Source organism: Tyto alba, unplaced genomic scaffold (assembly GCF_018691265.1).
Source record: "Tyto alba isolate M040663 unplaced genomic scaffold, T.alba_DEE_v4.0 Super-Scaffold_18, whole genome shotgun sequence".
NCBI classification, from domain to species: Eukaryota; Metazoa; Chordata; class Aves; order Strigiformes; family Tytonidae; genus Tyto; species Tyto alba.
Window position 1 is genome coordinate 32196664 of NW_024881280.1, and position 18913 is coordinate 32215576.

Here is an 18913-nt window from a genome sequence, read left to right on the forward strand (position 1 = left end):
CAAGTTGCCAGGACCGTCATACACGCAGCAGTGCTAGTAATTACCAGGGTAAAAAGAGACAAGCAGAATCCTTTCTTTACTACTTTAAAACAAGCCTAAAAGCTAGTGTTCTGACTAGCTGGGATACTGTTTTCTCTGAGCAGGAGTTGCTCAGCCTCTGTAAAGAAGGCTCGGCTTTGAAGCACGAGATTTCCAGACGCTTCAGTCCAACATGACTCATATTTGATGGTTTTTGGCTTTGCACCATCGCATTGAGCAGCTTCTGCATATTGGATCAGAAGAGTTTTCTTAGTGAAGTAACTGGACTCCTTGTGCGTTTTTTTCAGACTGCATTTTCTTTGATTTATTTTGATCTGAGTGCTTTTTTTAGCGATGAAGTTTCTCATTTTAAATTTGCATGTTTCTTTGGCTGACAAGGGAAAAAAAAATCCCGAGTTTGACTGGAGGTTTTTATTTAATTTTCATTTTCTTACAAATTTGTCAATTTTTCTTTCTTGGCTACCCAAAAAATAGATAAATGAGTATTGCAAGGAAGAATTCTGTTTTGCTGTGGCAATATTGTTTCATTGTAAGTTTTCTCTTGACTGCTTGCCTCGCTTTGCAGGACAGAACTAACAAAAACTGTGGTGCTTCCTGAGTTAGTAGAACTGGCAAGAGATGAGGGCAGCAGTGTACGCCTTGCAGCTTTTGAGACGTTAGTGAATCTGCTTGATATGTTTGATGCAGGTGAGAATTTAATTTAGGCTTACTAGCCCAGTTCTTAATGCTTTAATGCATCTTATAAATGTATTTAAATGCTTTTTGTTCTGTCTGCATTCTTCAGACATTTCTGATTTTATTTAGTTTATTATTTTATCCTTTATGTATTTCTTGTCTTCCAGTGCGTTATACATAGTAAGTTTTAAGGAAAGTGAACCAGTTGTTCACAAAATCAGTTATCTTATTCCAAGTTTCTAATGTAATGTGACTGAATGGAATGAGTAAAATTACTGTATGATATTAATATAAGGTTGTTAGTCTTTACTTTAATGCTATCAATACACAGAAGATAAAATGTTAGTTCAACAGATGCCACTGCTTATGCTTATTTTGCCGTTAACTAGTTTTTGCCTCATTATTGAAATAAAGCTAGTCCTAGCTACAGACTGCTTCCTGAGCTGAAGAACCCAGACTCAGGCAATGCTATGATATTTGTGTGTGTATCAGTAAACCTTGCAGGTTTTAACATCCAGTGTTACATGTCAAATACATCTGTAAATTTTGGTATAGAAAATGTATCTTCATGTCCCATATACTGCAGTGTGCACAACTGGTTGGTTTTGAAGCTACTAAGCATCATCAATTACTATTTTAATTCCTTTAAACGTGTGGCTATATGGCACTGAAAGCTTTCTTCTTTGCAATGAGAAGGTGTGTGTATTTTACAAAGCTTTTCTGTATTTAAAACAGACAGTGCAAATGCTTGTATTTTTCTCAGCGCTCTATACCTTTCCTCTGATCAACATGCATATTTCATGCCTCTCCAGGTGTAGGGGTGAGTGTCTCCGTCTTCATGTGAGGAAGGAGAAATCCTCTGTTGTATCCAGTTCTTTTGGCATAGTGTGTGTGGGGGGTACCTACGTGCATGCTTCTTGGGTTCTCATCACAAGTTCAGGTCACCATTCGTTGGGGCAAACTTGAAGGAGAGCTGCTGTGACTGCTCCAGTGTAGGGGAATGTTCTGGGTAACCGCTGTGCCTTGTCCTCCAACCAGCTGCTCTGTCTAGAATTTTTCAGGGGGGGTGTAGAAGACAGTAACAGCTTTTCTGGCTCTGTATCAGTTGTGCTTTCTGCTGCTTTTTTTTTGTTTGTTTGTTTGTTCTTTTTTTTTTTTTTTTTTTTTTTTTTACAACTGGAAATGTATAAAGCAACAAAGTACATGGTAGATCATTGCTACAGTGTATATGAAAAAAGTAATTTATATTGTTGATCACTGCTCATTATTTGCCACTTTTCTCTTTATACTCTTTTTCCAAACTCTTCAGTTGTTTATCTTCATTAGCAGCTCTGTATTCTGCACCACATTTCCCATTCCTACTCCCATTTTACTGACTCTACTACTCCTTCCTGATACATAAGTGAGGAGCAAATATTTACTGTACGGGAACTTGGTGATGAATTACTAAAATTCATGACTGCATATAAGCCATATGGAGGACTACATAAAGAAATGAGATAGTTTTGGGGAGAATACCATAAATGGACTTTTTTGCAGTTAGTGCTTATATCAGTAAGTATGATAGTAAGTTAATTTTCAAATTACGGAGCTTTTGCATTGATGCTATCAAATTTGTGATTCTCTTTACACCTCAGTCTTCATTCCTCCTTCCCCACACTTCAATTGCTGTAACTACTGCTTTTAACTATTAAAAAAATCTTAGAAAAAAAATCAGGGATTGTTTACAGGTTTGTAAGGAATGCGTTTCTGGAAATTTGGCTTGTGTAGTTTCTAGTTTCATGACTGAACTAGAAAATGAACATTTTGATGGCAAACAACCCAAAATTATATCTTAGGGTTTCTTTCCCACAATATAAAAACATTTCTTCAGGTCAACCTAAATATTTTGTTCAGTCATAATTATTTGCTGAATTTTGCTGTTGATCTACCATTAAAAAAAAAATCCTAATTCCTTTAAATCTTGAACATTTTAAAACACCATGGTTTTATTTGAAATGAGTTAAACCATATACATTTATTTGAACATTTACTTCTTTAATTTATAAGGAGGCAAAGTGCTTGGATTTGACTTTAATTTAGAAATGATTTAATTCCATTCCTCTGCCCTAAATTTTTCTGTTTCTCTGTGAATTTATTGTTGACCAAAAGATTTTCAACCTCCTCTTCTCAGTGGGTTGAAAAAATTAACTTACAGTGTACCCAGATTTTTCTTTTCACTGTCATGATCATGTTTGGCCTTGATCTCCCTGTATTCATACTACTGCAGGAAATAATATTGTAGGAGTACTGCAGTATTCCTTCTATCCTTGTAATCTTGGTGAACAGAAAAATTAGGAACTGTTCGTTTATTCTCTGTCTCATCCTTTACTGGGGGATGGTTTTTCCCTAAAAACAGACAAATCAAACAGGTAAGGTATTAGAATTTAGGACCTGTATTGTGGTAGTATCTTCGTCATTCTCTATACTTCTTGTTTTCTACCTCCACTGAAGGCCTGTCAGAAATACTCCTGAGCATGTTAAATGAGATTTTTCTTAACTTACTATGGAATTCCACTCTCCGTGCTCTTTTTTAGATATTGACAAATGGCTAACTTAAAAAATTTCTTTTGTTTTTCAGATGATAGGAGTCAAACTGTCCTCCCTTTAGTGAAATCATTCTGTGAAAAATCCTTCAAAGCAGATGAATCTATCCTAGTTTCTTTGTCTTTCCATTTAGGAAAACTGTGTAATGGACTATATGGTATGATTTAATGTTCTTTTTTAAAAAATCTTAAAAATGAGAGAAGATTGGAGAATTTGAAGTCCTTGGAAAATATCCAGATTTGAATGTATCAAATGAAATGACAGTTAGGAAAGGAAATACGGAAGTAAAAGTCTGAAATCATCTATTGCATAAATATTGGATTTTGTGAATTTCCTCTTCGGGTGTCCATCTGTATTGAATTTTTTATGTTTAGACAGGTACAGGACTTCTTGGTTAGACAGGGTCAGAGATGGAAACATGGTGTTTTGTGTTTGTTGGTTTGACGGATTCATTTTGATTCCTTCTTGCGTAATGATTCCTTCTGGAGCTTGTGAGGTGGGTGACTGAATTTTTGAAACTCGAAACCTTTGAAAACACAGTATGATCTTAACTGTGTGTGTTCACCTCTGTGCTTGATAACCTTTTTGAGGTACAGTACAGATTGTGGCCCATAAGGAATTCAGGGGAGAAAGGAGACCTAGTGGCATGTGGATTCCCAACTGCAGATGAGGCCAGATCCATACCTATAATTTTTGTGGCTTCCACTTGAGCATGCCAAATCTTTCCTTGATCATTCTGCCTACCATATACCCTCTACACCGAGCTTACCTGGGGAGGAGCAACACAGAATCATGGTTTCAATTATAGACAATTTTCCCCTAGGCTCTTAAACCCTTTGATCTTTCTTACAGATCTTTAAAATGATCCTTTCTGATCGTGTTGGAGACTATCAAAGTGACCGTTGCTTCACTACAAATAACTTGAAAGGGCTGTTTCACAGTGTCAAACTGTTATTTACAGAAACATAGAGCTAGGACAGTCCATCCTGTTTGTAACATGTCTTCCCAGTCTTCTTTGCTCTGGGTTGAATGAATTTAATTGCTGATCTCTCTTCACCTCTGAACTCTCTCTGGCAAGTTCATATTTTTGTTGAAGTGTTACGCCTTGAGAGAGCTAAGCAAAGTGAAAAGGTTACTTCATGTGTCTTGCAAGCTATGTTGCTGTTTACATTTTTCAGTATGAAAACCTGTTTGTTTGTTTTTTTTTTTTTTTGAAACAATTTGCAGTAGTTTGACATTATTTGTTCAAGTGCAGCCTATGAAGCCTTTTTTTAATAAATCTGACAGATAGTTAGTCTTTCTCTTTCCTGGCCTTGTGCAGTTGATGCAGATCTGGCTAAGCATGGTACCTTACGTCTGTTGTAATGGAATAGTAGTCTAAAGTATTAAGAACTCATGTCCAGTTTCTGGATATCATTTTAAGGTCTATCTTCTGAAGGATAATCAGTCTCCCTTCTAGGTTGATATTATCAGAATATTGAATAAGCAAAGTGTTTAATCCAACATCCAAAAAACCCAATGAAAATACTGAATAGTACCAGACCTAGGATAGACCTTCCTCTATACAGTTGCCTATCTTGTCAGTGAACCATGGGTGACTTTCTCTTAACTCTTTTTCCCAAACAGTTTTGCAGCACTTTTATCGTTTTTCATCTCTCTTTCCTGAGCCCTTATTTCGCTTGTGAAAAACATGACCTTTACTACCTCTTTTGTATTCACAGGTCCTGTTAACCAGTACTAGAAGGAAATGGAATCAATTTGACAAGTTTTGCTTTTGCCATGTAGGCTGCTACTCGTTTTCTTGTTTTCTTTTCAGTATTTACAAGTAGATTTTTTGACTTGTTTTTGTTCCAGTATGTTCAAAAACGTGAAAGTCATCTGACTGATCTGTAGTTCTATGGCTTGTCCTTCCCCTCTCCAACTAGTAAATATCAGTACCACTTCAGCCTTTTTCCATTCTGATCCATCACTTATTTAAGATTTCAGCAGCTAGTACTTAAATACCTTAGAATACTGGAATGAAACACATCTGACCCTGCACATTATGAAAACCTCTCATGTTTAAGTATTCACTGACCTGTTCCTTCACTACTTAAAGCTTGAATCTTTGTCACATTTATTAATTGTACTGAGCCTCATGAAACTAGTGGAATTTGAGAAAGAAAATAAAAACATCAAGCATTTCAGCCTTCTTGGTACCAATCACTGATAGCTTTCCTCTCTCTCTTGAGTAGAAAACTGAGCCTTTCCTCGATTGTTCTCTTATTACTAATATACTTACAAAATGATTTGTAATTATTGGAGTCATCTTGCTAGTTGCATTCCAGTTTGTTCTGAGGTTTCTAGTTTTATTCTTATACCTCTTAATTATCTGTAGCAACATGGCCTAATTTTTCCACTTTCTGCAGGCGTGCATTCTTCATGTGACTGAGTTCCATAAAGATCTAAAGACTTAATGAAGAAGGAAACAGTATGAGTGGAAAAAAACAAATACATTCACAGTCCTGCTGTTAAAGTCCTGAGTAGTTCAAGAATTATGTAAACAGAAACTAAGATTCACTCTGTTATAGTTAGCTGTCATTGTTCTGTAATCATTTTCTCTGTATTATGTGTACTGATGGTGCACTGCTAGACTCAAGGTGGGGGGGAGGAGGGATAAAAAATGACATATTTGATAGATTTGTAAGTAAGATTTGTTTGGGGTCATTATTAATAGCATTTGTAATGAGGAGACTATTTTTTTTTTTTTCCCGAGGCATTTTTACTCCTGAACAGCACTTACGGTTTTTGGAATTTTATAAGAAGCTTTCCACACTGGGTTTACAGCAAGAAAATGGGCACAATGATAATCAACTACAACTTCAAACTCTGGAACAAGAAAAGAAATATATTTCAGTGAGGAAGAACTGTGCTTACAATTTTCCAGTAAGTAACATGAATTTAAGGTTCAATAACTTTTGTCATACATATCGTTCACTAAATAGGACTGCATGGATGATAGAGAAGTTCCTCTCAAATTGTACATTGTTAACTAGGTTCCAGCTCTCTCCTGGGAAGTTCAAGACAATGGCTTAAAGTAGAGGTTGTTCAAAAGAGTTACGAGGAAGGATTCCTCTTTGCAGAGCCTCAGAAAATTATTGACAAGTTTTGACTGACAGTGTTGTTCTAACAGGTTACTGGTCTCATTCTTTCCTACACATTTCTCCAAACCCTTAGCACAGAGGATTTAAGAAAATGGCTGTAGAGAGTCCCCAGTTTCAAACCACTCAAAGCTAGGTTTTAGCATTTGCTGTGTCATGGCATTCAAGGGAAGTGAAGATTGAATCTGAATGGTTATATTCATGTTTTAGTCATGTTCCTGCCTGAATATAAAAAGTCTTTTCAAGTTTATGTGAGGTCTTCAAACTTAGCACTCATGTTTCTGTAAATCTACTTTGTATTTTGACATTCATCATTTATATTTAAAGAAAACATGTGTGTACCAAGAGCCAGTAGACAGTTATTTTTATTCTACCTTTTAAAGATGAGCACCCTTTATGTAGGTAGACATCTGTTGGTTTATTTGAGCAAAAACAAGGTGTGTACACACACAGTTATGTTGAATTAGATGCTTGCTTTGCTGCTTGTTAAAATGTTCTTTCTTTGTGAAGTCTCCAGTTGCAGCTTCCACTAGTGTATGTAAACATTAACCGTATTTAAAGAGCTAAGGTTTTATATCTTGTGGTTTTAATCTCTGTCTTCAGAAAAAAAGTCTACAGCATGTCTGGAAGATATGTATATCCAGTTTAGTTCTCAACTCCGGAATTTGTCTGGTGCCTGTGTTTTGACATGGCCATCAAAACTGCTACACTTCCTCTTTTAAATCACAACCGGTTATCTCCCAAGTGTCTTGCTCGTTGTAACTCAGTGTTTTCATCTGATATTTTCTGATAGTGTGGTCCTTTAGCTATAAAGCTAATAAAAAACTTTTATCTTTCCACAGGCCATGATTGTTTTTGTGGATCCAAAGAACTTCCATTTAGAATTGTATTCTATTTTCTTCTGCCTTTGTCATGACCCCGAAGTTCCTGTCAGATATACTATGGCCATAAGCTTCTATGAAGTGAGTCTGCAGTGCTTCTTTGTTAGTACTTAAATGCTTTTATTTTGTGTTGCTTTCTTTAAGCTTACGTTTGTGACTGTTCAACCAAAATAAAAAGACTTGAGAGAACTTGTTGAAATGATTCAGTTTGTCAGAGGTGATCGGTCCCTTCTAACCTCTCTGTACAGTCCGTACACACGCAGCAGTCGAAGTGGTGTGACGTTTGGCTACAGTAGCCTACTGCTAGGTGAGCTTTTTAGGAGCAAAAGCTAGAAGAAACGTATAATGGTCTAGTACAACAAACATAAGCAGTTGAAGTAATTACAGTATTTTAAGGTTTTCAGTGCTATTAGAAAATTATGAGACAAATGGGAGAAAGCAATTTGCCAGTTCTGGTCCTGAAAACCTTCTTTAGAAGTGTACAGTTAGCTTGTGTGTGCTCGTGTTCTGTGGAGATGGCTTATGTGAATCAAATCTAAGTTAAATGCTCAATTTAATAGGAAACTACTTGGAAATTTATGCAGATGTGAAAGCATATGTATTTTTATTATTCCATTCAGTTTACAGAAGCTCTATTGTATTATTTTCATAAAAGTTAAAAAATGTACAGCTGCAGAGGTGATAACCTTATGGGATGAATTCCAGAAATGAAAATATACTCTCTCCTGATCGTAGGAACCCATATAGGGAGGTCTTCAGCGTTTTACTGAGAATCCTTGTGTTTCAGTCCTTGAGCTAGTCTTTTTATCCCATTTTGTTGCTGGGGGAATTGGTAAATTTAAGCGGCTTGCTGAAAGCATTTAAATCACTAGTAGAGGCATAAATGGCTTTATTCCCACCATTGTAAGAAAGATGGATGTATTTCCAGTTCTTGTTACCTATTGATGTCTTAATGAATGATAATCCAAGGTGATTGTTGAAATTGTAAAGTGAGCATCTAATTCTACACAATATTTTATGTTAGATGTAAAACACTTTTAAGGTACTGCCTGAATATAAGCAAAGTATTTTAGATCTTTTAAAAAAACTTGTAAAATTATAGCTTGGTCTGAATGTACATTTAGTGCTGGGTGATTTAATTTTAACACCATATCTAGGCAACCACGTGACAGCCAAAAATGAGTAATTTATGGATGTCACTGCTAGGTGGATTTTTTTTTTTTTTTTTTTTTAAATAAACTCCCTGTAGCCATTTCCTTAAAGCTTCCTCTTGATTGGAAGTAAGCTCATATTTTCACTTGGCTTATATAAATAAATAAAGCCATTAAAAAGCACCATCTAAATATTCCATAGAGCAAAAATCTCATTCCTCAGGTTTTTTCTCTTATTTCCTATAAAACCTTTTTAACAGTATGGAGATGGGCTGCTGGTGTTTTTTAGAAATTTGCATGTGACTTATGAATTACAGTCAAAAAACCCAAAGCAGTAAGGAGTGATTTCCTCAGATGGAAAGGCTGGGGAAACTTAAAATCCAGCACAGGCTAAGCCAATTTTCCTATTTTATCTTTTGTAAATTATGTAGCAGACTGACTGTTAACTCTCCTAAGGAGCATGGAGTACAACATCTGAATATTCTAGAAGGAATTTTTCTACCCTTGCAGTGCAGTCTTAAAGATTTTTGGTAAATGTGAAATCGAGTTAATTCGAAAAGCACATTTCATGGTTAGATAATAGGCCTCTTCCTTGGTGCATAGTCTTTATATAAGTATATTTTTAATGTGATCAGTGGGGAAGTACTCCACTTCAGAAGGCTGATGTGAAACAATTGTTCTTCATCCCTTCTTCATACTCACTGTAAAGTAAGCACATGTTGTAGTGCCATGGAACTAAAGGATGTTTCACCTTGCTATCTTACTGTCATTTTTTTTAGGTTGCTAAGCTTTTAAATTCTGGTGTGTATACAATACATAAAGAACTGGTTACACTATTACAGGATGAGTCACTGGAGGTAATACACTCTTATTGGAACTTTCTTTTGCTTGTTACATTGAGGCAGATTATGTTGGTGTTTAATAACTGTGATAAGACAGTAGAGTACTTGAAATGATCAACAGCTTTTACTTCTGTTTCACAGATGCTTCATAAAGGTGTCAGCCTTCTGTGAATAAAAAGGGGGAAAATAAGAAGGTGTTTGGATTTAGTAAACCCACACTGGTTTTATTAGGTTAAAAAGGTATTAATTCTAAAAAGTTTTAATTGCTGTATTATTTATTACCTTACAAAATCTGCGGAAAGATAAGGTTTTGATAAAATTTGAGTTTTGATAAAATTTTGATTAAAATAATCATTGATAGCGTTCAGGGTTTTTGATGTGCTTTATTTTTGTTGAAGAGGACATGAAGCAATTGTGTGTGGTTCACAGATCAAGATTTATAAAGAGTTTCAGTCCAAGATGGGTTGCAGAATCTGTGAATGTTTATGAGACAGTTTAGTTTGGTGTACCTCGATTTCAACCTGCGTAAAACATGAATCACTTAGCTGTGTTACAGACAATATGGTGAGATGTTTTGAACTGAAAAAAAGACAAATACTTGTGTTTGGGACAAAATCACGATTTCCTTTGATACCAGTTATTCCAATAGTTAACCTTTTTTGTTTTCTATGTAGGATCTTTGGATATGGCATTGAAAAATGAGTTTTGCTTTCAGGTGCTCCTTTTTGTTTTGGTAGTCTTTGTCAGATATTTTCAGGGAAATTAGAAGTATTCACAGAACATCATAGAACACCTACTAATATGAAATTTATGATATTCTGTCCCATCTTAAAAGATTTCTCGAGATGAACACCTGAAAGTTGGGACTCAGAAGCAGCTGGGGATTTTGAAAAATTCCTTAGTTTGATCCCTGTACAGTTATCCAAATAATAAAAAATATTTGGTTCTTTATTTTATAGACTACCTCAGACAGAATTGGTGCCAAAAATATTTAAATATGTACTTTTCTAGTCTAATTTTAAGTATTACAACATTTGAAAGTAGGGTTATTTTATTAATATAGGCTATATATTCTATTTTAATTTATCAACTGCAGTTTTTCTTAAAGCAGGAAAAATTGCTTGTAAAATTCAGCTGACAAATATAAAAAACCAATTTCTTTGTGTTTGTCAAGGCTTTTACTTAAAATCCCAGCCCTCATCAATGCAAATAAGTTGCCTTTTTTTTTTTTTTTAACATGGATGTGAGAGAACAGTAACAGAAGAGATGTCAGCAGGGATATGTTGGTGAAAGATAAATATTGGGTCAAGTTAATTTACAGACCTCATTCATGCAGCCTTTTTAAAATAGGTGTTAGATGCCCTGGTAGGTCACCTTCCTGAAATCCTTGAACTAATGACTAATGGAGGAGAAAACAGTGGATCAGAAAGCAAGGTGGGTATTCTCATGTTTTTTTAATTTGGTTTCTAAATGAAGGTAGTAGCAAAGTTGTTCAGACACATTGTGTGAGAAGGCTATCATGATTAGTTTCTGCTTTGGAGAGATACAAAGTTTCTGTGTTTTTTTAATTGTTTGTTGAATTTATAAATTTTAAAATTAAAAAAGTTTTGAAACATCAGACTTAATATAACAATGAACAGTTTATCCATGTTATTTTTCTAATTTACCACAGATTTACTGAAATAGAACAAATTTTGATTGATAGCTAACACTAAATGTATTTTTTTTTAATATATTTATTTGGCAACCATCCATGGTTGACATTTTCAGACAGTTTCTGCTAGAAGAAAGCCTATTTCCTGAGGTAAAGACACTGAATTAGGATTTAGGAAATCTGTATTCAGCTCCCAACTTTGCTCATTATTTGTATATGACTCTGGATAATGGTTTGTTCCATGGCTCCTCACCTATAAAATGGAACATAAAAGATCATCTCCTGCTTCAAGATGCTGTTTTGAGCATAATTCCTAAATGCATAGAGAAATTAAGATATGCCAATACTATAAGAACTAACTAAATCTATTTTCTTTCATGGACAAAAGCTGAGAGTGTAATTTAAAATGTCAATTTGTCAGATGTTTACAGCCGTAAATGTAGGTAACATAACAAGTGCAATGTCAAGTGTGGCAGTCTGTTCCATTTTGCTTAGTGCTAAAGAGAATTTAGCTTGGCTACCGTAAAGTCTTTGCCTCTTACTGAGAAGAGGTGTATAATACCTGCTACAAATAATTAGGGAAGTGAGAGAATAACTGCAAAGATCAAGAGGCTAGAAGGAAAATGGGATTTATTTCATTTGAGAAACAGAAGACTGGGGAGGGTTGTAATGGTCTTCATGTCTGTAAAGAGGTATTACAAAGAGAACAGTGATTAGTTTTTCTTTGTCAGGGGGAGGGGTTGGAAATGAAAGCGTGTTTAGTTAGCTACTAGAATAGCTTTTTGAATAGTTAAGTGGCATTTACTGCTTAGGGGAGGTTATTTAAACCTGATCATTACATTTTTTAGGAACAAATCAGACTAATATCTACTGGAAATGTTCATAGTGTAGCTGATGCTGTCTGAAGAGAGGAATTAATTGACCCCTTAAAATCTCTTCCCTTCTTACATTGTTGTGATATGCTTTTTAAGAATAATAACATGACATACAACTAGATGATGTAAAACTCTTTTAATGTTTTATATTTTTTTTTCTAGTTATTGTCTATTCCTGACTTGATTCCCGCTTTAACAACAGCAGAACAGAGAGCAGCAACTTCTTTAAAATGGAGAACTCATGAGAAGTTACTACAAAAATATGCATGTCTCCCTCATATCATATCAAGCGATCAGATTTATTACCGTTTTCTTCACAGAATGTTAACAATCATTTTGACAAATGTGAGCCCACCTGTCTTTTTCCCGTTGTTTTTTGTTTACGCCATTTAGAACAATGACCATCAGATATTTGCTATGTGTAGTGCTTTATATATTATATTAATCTTATTGCATATGGTATACCAAGCTGTATTTTTCTTATATAAGGCTGAGAAATTGCTCTGAGAACTCACCCCCTATTTGAGAAGCAAAATTTGGATTGACAGATTGTCATGTTTTTCCTCCCACCCAACACTTATTTCCTTTCCTTCTGCTCATTATTAGATTCTTTCTAGGTAAATCAAAACTTTTTCATCTGAGATATGCCTTTTTTTTTTTTTTTCTGATTCCATACATTATTTTGCATTGTGTTCTATTCTTTATGAAGGAACACTTTATTCTGAAAATGAATAGTCATTTGGAGCTACTAGTCTGAAATTTTGTTGAATTAATTCGAGAGTAAAACTGTCTGTCGTCAGAGGAGATGCTGTGAGCTTTATTTTGCAACACCTGCAATGTAGAATGTGTCTTCCAAACATGAAATATTTTAAGGCATTAGTTGAATAAACAAGTTAGGCAAAAGGGATAAAGTAGTAGGTGTCTCATAGATGGCCAAACTTCCTTATTCTCACTTATGCCAATTATTTAAAAATTGATAGGCTGTTTTTTAGCTATTTCTTCTACTTCTAGAATTTTTATATGTTTTTACTCATATTCCTCCAGGTATGTTTAATTGTGTTCCCTTTATTTCTTTCAAGAATGTCCTCCCAGTTCAGAAAGCAGCTGCTCGAACTCTCTGCGTTTATTTGCGCTATAATCGCAAACAAGAACAGAGGCATGAGGTTATTCAGAAACTGATTGAACGTAAGATGATTTTTCCTTGATTACTTAAGAGATGCAAGTTAGTTTTGACGGGAGATCTATTTGTGGTTATATTTATTCAGTGTAACTTCCTGCCGTCATTGGAGGGATTGCACTTAGAAGACATTTAGTTGCTCATATTATCACCAGGCAAAACATATTGTGCGTATGCGAGGAATATATCTGAAACTTATGCAAATGAATTGGGAAAGAGGCAGTATGGGAAATTGATAGTATGCCAAGACCCTTCCAACCCTACTTCTTGAATCGAAAATTGCTCAGCTGAAGGTCCTACGATATACGGAGCAGATTTCCTCCGTAGAAGTAAAATTCTCTGGAGGATTCAGCATAAGAAGTGCTGAATAAGTCTTCTCAGCAGTTAATTTATGAATGAGTTAGTCACCTAAGTTGACTTTCTAGTCTATGCTATGTGTTTCAGCGATAGGTTAGAAGTTCGATTAGTTCCCATTAGCAATTCTGAACGTTTACACGGTAATTTTGATACACCTGTGACACGGTTTGGAAGGCATACAGGGCTGCGCTCAACACAGTAGCTAGTTCACTTGCTATTTCTGCTTTTTCAAATGGCTAAAGGGACAGGTTGTATTTCTGAAAAAAATTCTCACTGACAGAACTGGTAATTGTATTCTGAAGGTTAGGTGCTCACCGAAAGAAAGAATTGAGATGGGTTGAGAAGGTGTGCTCTGTGATGAGTGTGATTATCATCTCTGAGCCAAAGGTTAACCTTTGAAATGTTTTCTCTCTGATACTGAAAACTTCATAGATAATATCTGTGGATTGTTATTTTTCAGAACTGGGCCAAGGAAAAAGTTACTGGAACAGACTTCGTTTTTTAGATACTTGTGAATTCATTATGGAACTGTTTTCAAAATCATTCTTCTGTAAATACTTCTTTCTACCTGTGCTTGAACTTACACATGACCCAGTGGCAAATGTGAGGTACTGTACAAAGAATACATAGCAGCCTACAGGAAAAAAGCTTTAAATAATATATTAAGAAATATTGCTACAGGTTTCATGTCTGGTTTAAATAATGGGACTTGGCTACAAAGGTACAGAGCCCTCAGGGTGACCAGTATTAAAGGTGCAGGGGACTATGGAAATGATGCTGGAAAACCCCAGAAGCAGGTCAGTCTGATTGAAAAAGTATTGGGGTTTGGGAGTGAAAGGAACGCTGAGGCAGAGGAGCCAGCAATCGATGAGAAGAAACTAATATGCTGTTTCATGGGTGTAGAGAGAGAAATGTAACTTCACGGTCTCCATTAATTTCCATCCTTTTCAGCATCACTGTATGTGAAGTAAGACACCCAGGCAATTCTTTCAGTGGTCTGAGCTTAACAAGTTAGCATAGGTTTTACCTTATGTAAAAGTTTTCTACTTCATTGTTGAAGTAAATTGAAAAGGATAGAAGAATATTGGTCTGTTATTAATTTTTATACAGTTTTTTTTTCTGTTACTATTTTAGTTTCTTTTTTTCTTCACTAAACAGATAGGAACTAGACAGTTATTACCAATAAGAAAATAGTTCCTTTTTTTTTTTTTCCTTTTGTAATGTATTTTGTATGATTTTATGCTTTTAATCTTATTTCGGATGTGTGTAATTCATCTCATCACGTGTCTGAATATCTAATACTAATGCCACAGTAGAGATTTACATAAGCATAATTTGCACATACCTGTGTGTATTCAGTAAGCTTCACAACATGCAGTTTATTATCAAGTGAAACTGTTTAAATAGACCTTATGTTCAGTATAACTCTAACATCAAATTTCAGCAGGACCACAAACCTAAAAACTGGGCCATTTTGTGCATATAGGTTAACATTTGTGTCTCATGCCCTTAAATTAAGAGGATTATATTAAAACAATAAACTAAATTTGCATATAATCTGAAGTACCTTACTGCTTTTAACATTTTAATTAAAAGCTCTATTGATACAATATTGAAATTTAATGGAACCTTGAAATAACTTGCAATCCCTTAACTGATATTAAAATTAATTTTGTCATAATTACTTTCTGAATTGTTCCCTTACACTTTACCAAACGAATGCACTGTCCTGTAGTGGGCAGAAGTTTAGAAGTCAAACATACTTATTAGCTCATGATTTTAAAACAAACTTAGGGAGATACCACTCTCTAGAAACCTAGAATAGTAAAACTCCTTGTAATGGGAAGTTGTGAAGGATAAAATGTTTTGAAGGTATAAAACCAGTAAGATGAATTCATAGAAGAAATCTTTTTTTTAATGTTATTAATCACCAGGTTGCCATTTCTGCCACAGGCTTGTCTCTGATCACAAGCCAGTGGTATCTGAGAGCATCAGAGAATATTACCACGTATTGCTAGCATGCAACACAAAGAATTAATAATGTTTATTAAAGATTTGCATCAAAAGGTGAATATTTACCTTTTTTTTTTTTTTTTGTAGAATGAAGCTATGCTGTTTGTTGCCAAAAGTTAAATCTACTCTGAAGATTCCCACTGATAAACATTTACTTCAGCAGTTGGAATTATGTATAAGGAAACTTTTGTGTCAAGAGAAAGACAAAGATGTCCTGACTATTGTAAAAAGAGTAAGCATTTTTCTTTTCCAGCAGCATTTTGTCTTGGGGTTATCGTTAAAATTTAAGATGATTAAAGTTACGCTTTCTGTTGATTCTCTTAATGTAAGCACAGGAGACTAAAGAATTCTATTGTCTATTATGTAATTTTGAACAATTAAGAGAAGATGTAGTATAGTGCTTTCTGTCAAATTTAAGAGTCGGTGTTTCCTTGGTTACTTATATTGCAGTTATTTTCTAGTGACTGGGATGCAGGATTTTGGCTCGATGACCACTTGTGAAAAAATAGCAGATGACTAAAGATGGTATTAAAAGTTGACCCTAGTAAAAATGATCAAGTCTCTGAGGTGGAGTTATCCTATATATTTTACAATATACAGCTAAAGGATTTGCAGGATTTTTAAATGTTACAAATGTCTTTGTAATGTGAATATGCACGAAAAAGTACGTCTTTAAGGGATGCCCATACTCAGTCTCAAAGAAGTCATGAAGTGAAGTAGCTGGAGTAGGTGGCTTCCATATAGGGCCAGTCTGCAGGAGAGGTTGGGTGAACATCAGTGTGGAGCATCCTGGCTTATTCACAGATTCCTGAGTTATTTTTTCGGTCTTGGTTCCTAGGTCCGTGCTCTAGCCTTTCTGCTTCTGTGCTTTCTTTGAGTGTATTTTCAGTTCCGTACAGTTAGTCTATTAGTTCCTCGTTGTGAGTCTCAGCAGGGCTCTGAGAATACTCTCTGAGAGTTTTTAACTGCATTTGTAGCACAAAAATATAGGCAGAGGCTTCAAATGTTTAGGAAGAAAAGAGATATTTAATTTTGAATACCACTATTCTAAGTTTCTTATCTGGACGGTCTTTTAGTTAAAAGTGTGGCATTCTGTTAACTAATGATAAATAATGTTTTGATTTTCTTTGTAGACAGTGTTAGAATTGGACAGAATGGAGATCTCTGTAGATGCTGTAAGTAGTTACTAACTTTAATACTTACCAAGTACTTTTAATTCCCATTTTCATGTAGTGATTTTTTATTTTTATTGATCTTATTTTGAAGTTTCAGAAAAGATTTTACGAAAATGATTTATTGGATCAAGAAAAAGAGAGACAAGAACATCTCCTTTTGGAAATGGTATATTTTATCAGTACAATCTGTCCTTTTTTTAATAGCTTGTAGCTAAATATTAATGAAGCGATAATTTCAAGGTAGGGGAAGCGCATACTATGGAGAGACCTGGTAGGTTCATAATCTGTGTGTAAATTTTACACTTTATAATAGGGTTAAATCTTTCAAAGTAACATATAACTTCCTTTACTACCTAAATTTTGCTGTATCAATTAGAAAGGCAAACTGGAGTATCTTGAAAAGATACTCACGCTTGATGCCTTTAGCAATCCAAGCCCTTCAGCATTTTGAGGGAATGAAATCTTTTTGAGGGAGCGTAGCATTTTATCAGGTGTGTATAACATAATAAATTGAGTAATAAAACACCTCAGAATTCACATACAGCTTCCATAGGCAAAGAAATGAATGTATTAACTTCTTTTGTGCCAAGGAAGCTGGAGGAGGCCCTGTGTGTTACAACTTTCCTGTTAGCCAGAAAAAAAGAAAGATAGATATCTGCAGCCTGGTAGGAGGGAGGCTTAGTGCAGGTTGTGTAGAGCAAAAGGAGCTGCAATTTGCTTAGGATTTGTAAGAGAAGCCTGCAGCATGCTTTTCCACAGTCATGGCTGGAAGCAAAAGCTGTAGCAGGTGCTGCACCACATAGACTACTACGTCTTCACAAAGCCTAGATTAGGTTACTGCAGTTCTCCGTTCTGCTGCCTCCTCTCCAGCCTGAGGTGGGAGAAGCTAAGAAACTGATAGGATTTAGAAGAGCCCGAATTTCATGAGTATTGTTCTTCTGACTTGTGGTAATTGAGCTCCTCTGTAGCGAACCAGATCAGATTCAAGACTGTCCAAAAAATGTCACTTTTTCCTCTTTCGGATTGCTACAGAGCCTGCATATAGAATTGTGGAATGATTTGGGATCACCTAGTTCCAACCCCTCTGCCATGGGGGTTTGTGGCCCACTGGTGTCAATAGGTGACTGCAGGCCTTCTCGGGCAGCTGATGTTCACGCTTTATTCTCAGGACCTGCATACACAAAAACTCCAATATTCAAAAATTCAAAGACTCCAGTTGAGCTTTAGTAGTTTTTAGGTAGAGTAATGTTTTTGCAGTGAAACCATTTGGGGCTTGGCAAAAGAGCCTCCAGTGTGCTCTGTGTTACCGTGCATTGTATGGTAACATTAATTTTTACCCTGTTTCTACAGCTAGACTTTAGAAGAACACGTGTGTTTTTACGGTATGTCCCACTGAGATGGGCAGACCACCTGTATCACAAAGGTCTTGTTAAGCGTTGTCTGAGGGAGGCATGCTTTTGAGGAACTGGAGATTTACACAGTAAATTGTGACATGTTGCAGTCCCAGATGGATGAGGAGCCACTGAACCCAGTTAAATGTATCTGACCGCTACAGATTTTAATACTGAATATGCTAATAAGTTTCCTTAATGTTAGTAATTGACTTAGTAGAAACTATGTTTCAGCAACCTTGACCTGAATTAATTGCCTCTTTCTTTTTTTTTTTTTTTTTTTTTGACTTGGGTAGTAATTAGAGCGAAATGAAAAGATAGAGTAGAACAATTACGGTTCACTTGTACTTTTTATTATTAACATAGTACAGAAAATAAGCTAGTATTATATAACTTTTTGAAGTTGGAGTGATATCTATTCACCAAGAACTGCTTGAGAGCAAGTATTGGCTTTTGAAATTATTGATGTAGCTGTATTAACACTTGTTTTCTGTCTATGTATGTGCTCTCTAAAGGTACTCTAAGGCTAGCTAATACTACAGAAAGGCAAATAAATTCTTTAAACTTGAAGAACTGTAATACTTGGTTTTGTTTTGCACGAAGGCTTATCAACTTTAGATGTTAATTTTAGACCTTTACAAAGTTTGAGCATATGTGACACACTTTACCATTTCAGGAAGACATTTTCATTGAATTGTATGTTTGAATTAAAAATACTGCCAGTTCTATTATCAGAGTATCTGTGTAACACAAAAAGTTTACATTGTCAGTTGCCAATTTCTGTATCTTTTTAGTTTGAAAGAAAAAAGGCCATATTTAACTTTAACAATAAGTTATAAAAGCGAACTTCCACTCTGAGATCCCTTCTTAATTAAAGTCAACATTTTTTGGTGTGATTTTTATATAGGATATGTACCCTGATTTCATTCTGTACTGTTTAATTGGTTCTCTTGGATA

The 18913-nt window shown here is 35.2% G+C and overlaps 1 protein-coding gene across 4 annotated transcripts in view; it reads left to right on the top strand.

Annotated features, from left to right (window-relative positions):
- The window catches only part of PPP4R4 (protein phosphatase 4 regulatory subunit 4), a 72739-nt gene that overhangs the window by 44187 nt on the left and 9639 nt on the right, over nucleotides 1-18913 (top strand). For 2 of the 4 annotated variants that reach the window (XR_004409646.2, XM_033010563.2), the window contains exons 8-19: nucleotides 605-726; nucleotides 3335-3457; nucleotides 6056-6225; nucleotides 7283-7402; nucleotides 9252-9329; nucleotides 10665-10748; nucleotides 12006-12188; nucleotides 12923-13028; nucleotides 13838-13985; nucleotides 15478-15622; nucleotides 16524-16565; nucleotides 16657-16731. Coding sequence is in view for 3 of the 4 variants with exons in the window: in XM_033010563.2 (XP_032866454.2) it covers nucleotides 605-726; nucleotides 3335-3457; nucleotides 6056-6225; nucleotides 7283-7402; nucleotides 9252-9329; nucleotides 10665-10748; nucleotides 12006-12188; nucleotides 12923-13028; nucleotides 13838-13985; nucleotides 15478-15622; nucleotides 16524-16565; nucleotides 16657-16731 (1396 nt within the window). In the remaining variant the exon portion in view is untranslated. The remainder of the gene's footprint in view (nucleotides 1-604; nucleotides 727-3334; nucleotides 3458-6055; nucleotides 6226-7282; nucleotides 7403-9251; nucleotides 9330-10664; nucleotides 10749-12005; nucleotides 12189-12922; nucleotides 13029-13837; nucleotides 13986-15477; nucleotides 15623-16523; nucleotides 16566-16656; nucleotides 16732-18913) is intronic. The other 2 variants (XM_033010566.2, XM_033010565.2) reach the window with 2 other exon arrangements.